Source organism: Ciona intestinalis, unplaced genomic scaffold (genome assembly GCF_000224145.3).
Source record: "Ciona intestinalis unplaced genomic scaffold, KH HT000544.1, whole genome shotgun sequence".
NCBI lineage: Eukaryota > Metazoa > Chordata > Ascidiacea > Phlebobranchia > Cionidae > Ciona > Ciona intestinalis.
Genome location: NW_004190865.1, coordinates 1 through 6,078, shown reverse-complemented (window position 1 = coordinate 6,078; position 6,078 = coordinate 1). Strand labels below are relative to the sequence as shown.

Sequence of the window (6,078 nt, the reverse complement as noted above, 5' to 3'; positions counted from 1 at the left end):
ATATTGGCCAATTCTGCTTTTGGCCCACAATCTCATTTATCGGTATGCCATCCGGGGTGCAGGAATCGGATAGCGTGAGCGTCGGGGCAGGATGGAGCAGCGTCGTCTCGAGGCTGCGGAGCGCGAGTAACAACTTCAACATTGGCACCCGATCCGTCTGATTTTATTTGCTTGAAGCGGTATATGGTCAGTCAATTTTATTCGCTTGTAGCGGCCATGTTAAGTAACACTGAACATATGTTAATTATATCCACGCATAATGCGTACAAAGTTTTAACATGGAGTTTTGTCTCGTGAGGTCGTAGGTCAGCCATATTGTCCCGAATGGGCATTCCCCTCACGAAAAGTTGAGAAGTAATAAAATTACTTTTAAAGTTATGTTAAACAGATTTGGTTTTCTAATAATAATAATAAAATAATAATTAATATTTAATAACAACTAATCAAGACCTTAAAAATGCCTAAGATCTTACAAGTAAGTTCTTTACTGATTAGTGATTACAAATATATGTAGTAAATATAGATTACAAATACAGTACTAACCCATTTTGGTTGTATTCACTGTATTGTTATATCCCTACCTTTGTCTTTATTGTTATTACTGTAATTGTTTTATTGTAACTGAAGTCTGAAGGGAAACCATGTTAAAATATTGTTAACGTGGTGGCCATAGTCTTTTAATTTGTAAATGAGTCGCACTATTCGATTTCCATTTGGTGCACTTGTATCTGTAAGACTCATGCCAATGTTCGCAGGGTACCTAGTCCTGCCGAAAAATGATGCTCGATGGCGATACTAATACTGATCGGCATATGTGTCTTTGGGCAAGACACTTAACGGACATTGCTCCAACCCAGTGGTTACTAATGGGTTGTCCAAATTATAAGCTATATCAATAGCAAAAAATCATACACTAAATTGAAAAGTGTGGTGACTCTTTTCAGGTGTTGGGGTAATAGGCCAGGTGCTTGTCAAAGACCTCCCCCAAAACAGATAGAATGGGAACAAGCGTTGAATAGTTAGTTCGCGTGACTGAGGTGTTATTCTTGCACTTTGGCATGATTTTTAGTGCAAGGGCTACAAATGAAAATCATGTGACAAACGTTTACACTAATATGAAAGAGATCAAGCGGATTTTCCTTTTAGTTTAGTGTACATAACCAGCTTTGCTTAATAAACATTTATTATTATATTATTTATAAATTAATCACAATTCCAGAAACTGACCCGAACACAATCGACTGGGTACAACATGTTCTGTGCGACATTAAAAGGAAAAGTTAATACTTGAGCTGATTCAAATCTTGTATATTTCCTAATAGATAACACTCATTAGCACTTGAAAATTAAAGGCAGTAATTGACTGGTTGATGCTTATTTATTCTCGCATGGCGGAGCAATGATATTTGTTATAACAGCCGTGTTTCATTTCATTTTCTTTGTTCTCGCTTATGATTTACTATGAATGTGTTATGTGACTGTGCCGATAATCACTTTTTAAAAAATTTCTGGGTACAACAATGCCTTTAAATATCTTGCCTAAAAGCATACGCAAAAGGTTGCTGTACGATTCCCATCCGTAGGTTTCAACCCATAATTTGCAGTGACTGGTGGTGCTTATCTCTTTCAGAAAGTAATGAAATCGTCAGTGTTAATTTGCGTATAATCACTATTAAATATTGCTGTAGCTTCTGTTTCATAAATTAGTTTAGCATGTTTTATCTTGGAGTTGTTAGGAAGATTGAATAATTATCTCCATGCTTCTACAGTTAGATATAACAGTGCAACCTCTCATAAAAATGAATTTATTCGCTCATAAACATTGAGTTTAAAAATAGTTTAGTGGAGAAGTTAAACACAGCAATTCGATTTATCAAACAGATAAAATGTAAAAGCAATTGCACTATCATTTTCCGCATTGCAGTCAGGTACAACAAGCTAAAATTCTTTATCCTATGTTGCCTGTACAGTATTGTATACGCCCAACTTAACACCGACGATCCCATCGTTTTGTGGCAGCAATCAGTACTGCCAACTCCCCAGAAGGTTGGTAAGAAATCTACACCCCAAATGGGAATCGAATGGTGTAAATCTTACAAATGAGAATCGAATGGTGTAAATCTTACACATGGCAATCGAATGGTGTAAATCTTACAAATGGGGGGGGGGGAATTATTTTTAATTAACTCTTAAAAGTTCATATAAAATATTGTCATCTAGTGGGGAATATTCTTTTCCAATTGCATAATTTGTAGTCTATATACTTAAATATGTATAGTTTTACACAAGTATCATGGCCACAGGGTATTATTTATTAATTCTTCTGTCTTATACAAGATATAGGAACATATGGAGCACTTTGGAATAATTTGAGTGAAGACGAAAAAAAAAACAAATGGAATGAGAAAGCAAAAATTAGTACAGATGGCAGCAAAGAATTGACAGAAAAGCAAAGGAAAACTTTAAGAGAAAAACATTTAAAAATAATTATGAATTCAGTAAGTGATGGTTCAGGTTGTTGACAAGTATGTAAGAGTAATTCGGAATTAACAATTATATATAACCAAAATTGTGGTTGTATTCATTTTTATGTTTAGTGCACTGCATTGGAACAGCTGGATGTGAAGATAGGGGGGTTAAGCTACCATGAAGGAAATATGCTTTTTTTGGTTCCTCTGATGGTGTAGCTTTTTTTCTGATCAAGAAAAACAAAGAGAGTTCATTTTAGGCTCGTCAGAAAATCATGAAAATAGTAAGTCAGATCAAGTGTTCAGCTACCCTTTCTGTTTGTATTAAACAGTGTAAAACATGCACAAACAAAAAAAACTAAAACATGCATTTTCTAGTTACAATTTGTGAAACATTCATTCATTTGTTTTAGATTTAAAAAAAAACACAGAACCAGAACTCGGCAAGCTAAGAAAAATGGGCCAAGAACTGTTTAATGAGAAATATTGTAAGTATAAATTAATTGGTTTATTAGCATTAATTAAAAGTAGTAACATTAAGCAATTTAATATGAAAAAAATACTTGATTTTTTAATTTTTGATTTAAGCTTCCATTGTAGAAAATGAATCTGCACTCTGCAAACATAGCTTTTTATTTCCAGCAAATGGCATTAGAAAACCTGGTAGCCGGATTCCTTATAGTAAACCAGATGGTTTTAGGGTTTGTGGTTTGCCAAAGGAAACAAAATTTAACATACCGTCTTCCTATGGTATGAAAAAATGCAGTCAGATACTGGAAAACAAACAACACCTTAATTTTAAAATTATTAAGTAAGTGTTCGTATTTACAATAACAGTTACAGACATTTTTCAACTATACCAATCCTGAAATTTGTAAGCATAAAACAAACAAAAATAATTCTTCCTCCCAATAATGTTGAAGGGCTGCTTTAATATTTTGTAGGTTTTTGCGAGACCAATGACTCTTTCAACGTGAATTTTTTCGAAGCGATTCTCCGATCTTTGACGACATCAACAGCTTCCAGTTGATGTTTACCTTTTAGTATTGTGGGTGTGTTCACTTTTTGAAAATAAAGAAAATTAATTCAGGTTTTAACAATTGTAGAAACTGAACTTTCACAAATTTTGAACAAAATGCTGATTTTTCGGTTATCTTTAACTTGTCGCCACAACAGTCAAAAATAGCTCTTCCTCAGAATCTAACGAAGCACAATGGTAAACGAGATTGCTAGCGGCTCTGCCCAGACATTTAAAAAACAATTTGAAATGGGAATAATCGTTGAATCCGGTGTAGTAGTGCACAGCTCTGCTATCATGTTTAATGTCGATTAAACTAAAGAAAGTATGCTTGTTGAATTGAATATCGCACTGTACAGCAGTATCAAACTTCTCACAATAAACCATATGATGTGTAATCAACCATATGATGTGTAACCACCTCTTCTTGTACCAAATCGTCTTCTTCTATAATGGGTGTAGCTTCAGTGGAGAATTCTTGACCAGATCTTGTTTTTGAGGTTGTTGCGACTGAAATGCTCGAGTGTAGTGTTTTATCCGTTTTAAAATCAAACTTGCTAGGAATCGCACCAGGTTTCAAATTACACTTCTGTGAATCTAAAACATAAATTTATCATAATTTGGCTATTGTACATTTGTATGCTGGTAGCAGTATATAAACTGAACATTGTTGGATCCAACAGACACAAGAACTAAAACTGGGACTGATGGTCTGGTTAAATTATGGGGGGGCTATAGGCCTATTTACAGTACTAAGAAAGACTGCATGTATCTTACAGTATATTTATATATACTCTTTCATGTGCATGGATGCAAAACTAGGCACTCCAGTCCATACCTTAACCTAGACTAATATATATTTGTCTCTAACTGTCGAAGTGAACTTACCATATATCCTTGTAATATAATCCCCTTGCTGAAAATGTTTCTTGCAAACAACATAATGTTCAGAAGGGAACCAACGTTTTCCGGTTGATTTGCGGGCATTCCTTCTTATAGCAATAACCCATTGCTTTAGAAGCCGTGCATCAGATGGAAATGTATGTCCACCGGTTCGCATTCCACATTTAGGCACTGAACAGCGTTACGGCATCTTTGTTTTGCAAAAGTTGCCCAGAAAAATACGCAGTGTAATGATTTGTGTCTTGATGAAGTACTGACCTCTATCACCACCTAGCGAAAATCTTGATCGGTCGAATCGCCCCATTGTGTTCCATTTACTGAGAGAGGCCGGTTCCAGACGGTAAAAAAAAGAAAAATATAATAAACAAACAAGCGATTTTTATCGGAAAATTGACGTCATTCTCTCGCGCGGGTTATCGGATGCGTGGATAAGCCTATCTCCGCCGCTGGTGACCCGATTTGAACGTGCGAGGTGTCAACGGACACGTATTGTTAACACCCACACAGCCACGCGTACGCCTAAGCCTAAAAGCGCCCCCCCGAGCCACGACACGCGAACCCGTCTCCCTCGAGGCTCTGAAAAGAGCCGTTCGCAGGGTCAGCGTACCCTCATCTCTGCGGTGGTCCTGAAAAGGACCGTTCAAAGGGGCGGCGGAAGCATCTGCGAAACTAGGCACTCCAGTTCATACCTTAACCTAGATACTAATATATATTTGTCTCTAACTGTTGAAGTGAACTTACCATATATCCTTGTAATATAATCTTCTTGCTGAAAATGTTTCTTGCAAACAACATCATGTTCAGAAGGGAACCAACGTTTTCCGGTTGATTTGCGGGCATTCCTTCTTATAGCAATAACCCATTGCTTTAGAAGCCGTGCATCAGATGGAAATGTATGTCCACCGGTTCGCATTCCACATTTAGGCACTGAACAGCGTTGCGGCATCTTTGTTTTGCAAAAGTTGCCCAGAAAAATACGCAGTGCAATGATTTGTGTCTTGATGAATTACTGACCTCTAAAATCTTGATCGGTCGAATCGCCCCATTGTGTTCCATTTACTGAGAGAGGCCGGTTCCAGACGGTAAAAAAAGAAAAAATATAATAAACAAACAAGCGATTTTTATCGGAAAATTGACGTCATTCTCTCGCGCGGGTTATCGGATGCGTGGATAAGCCTATCTCCGCCGCTGGTGACCCGATTTGGACGTGCGAGGTGTCAACGGACACGTATTGTTAACACCCACACAGCCATGCGTACGCCTAAGCCTAAAAGCGCCCCCGAGCCACGACACGCGAACCCGTCTCCCTCGAGGCTCTGAAAAGATCCTTTCGCAGGGAAGGGTAACCTCATCTCTGCGGTGGTCCTGAAAAGGACCGTTCGAAGAGCCGGCGGAAGAATCCCTCGTCCTTCTTGGCAGCATCTCTCATCTCTCTTCGTGGTCGGTTACCAAGTATTCCGTGCGAGATTTTAACAACACGATGACATAATAGGTTTAAGTGGAAAAATAAAGTCCGAATTGTAAGTCCAGGAATACAATTTCGCGACAAGCCAACCGTAGTTGGAATTAACAGTTAACATTTTATCAAAAAAATCATTAATCAGAATGATGTTTAGATATAGGGATGAAAAAGAAAGCACGAGGCTCGGTTAGTTGTTGGTTAGGGTATTTTTGGGGTGACAAAAACGT

General features: G+C 37.5%; 1 protein-coding gene and 1 long non-coding RNA gene across 3 annotated transcripts; one reads left to right on the top strand and one right to left on the bottom strand.

Annotated features, from left to right (window-relative positions):
• The first annotated feature begins 386 nt into the window (after positions 1-386).
• Positions 387-2,956, top strand: LOC113475468. The gene is made up of 3 exons (XR_003397220.1): positions 387-475; positions 1,220-1,279; positions 2,882-2,956. It is a non-coding gene; the product is annotated as an uncharacterized LOC113475468 (long non-coding RNA).
• On the bottom strand, positions 2,292-6,019 carry LOC108950665 (THAP domain-containing protein 3). Of its 2 annotated transcripts, none has more exons than XR_003397219.1 (2): positions 4,375-6,006; positions 2,292-4,083 (listed from the first exon to the last, which is right to left on the bottom strand). XR_003397219.1 is itself a non-coding variant. In XM_018816707.2 (2 exons), exons 1-2 carry the CDS (start codon positions 5,333-5,335, stop codon positions 3,860-3,862), a joined length of 429 nt encoding a protein of 142 aa, XP_018672252.1. In that variant the 5' UTR covers positions 5,336-6,019; the 3' UTR covers positions 2,292-3,859. The 2 variants fall into 2 exon arrangements, 1 of the variants encoding a protein (XP_018672252.1); XM_018816707.2 differs by having other exon boundaries at positions 5,131-6,019.
• Positions 6,020-6,078: the final 59 nt, after the last annotated feature.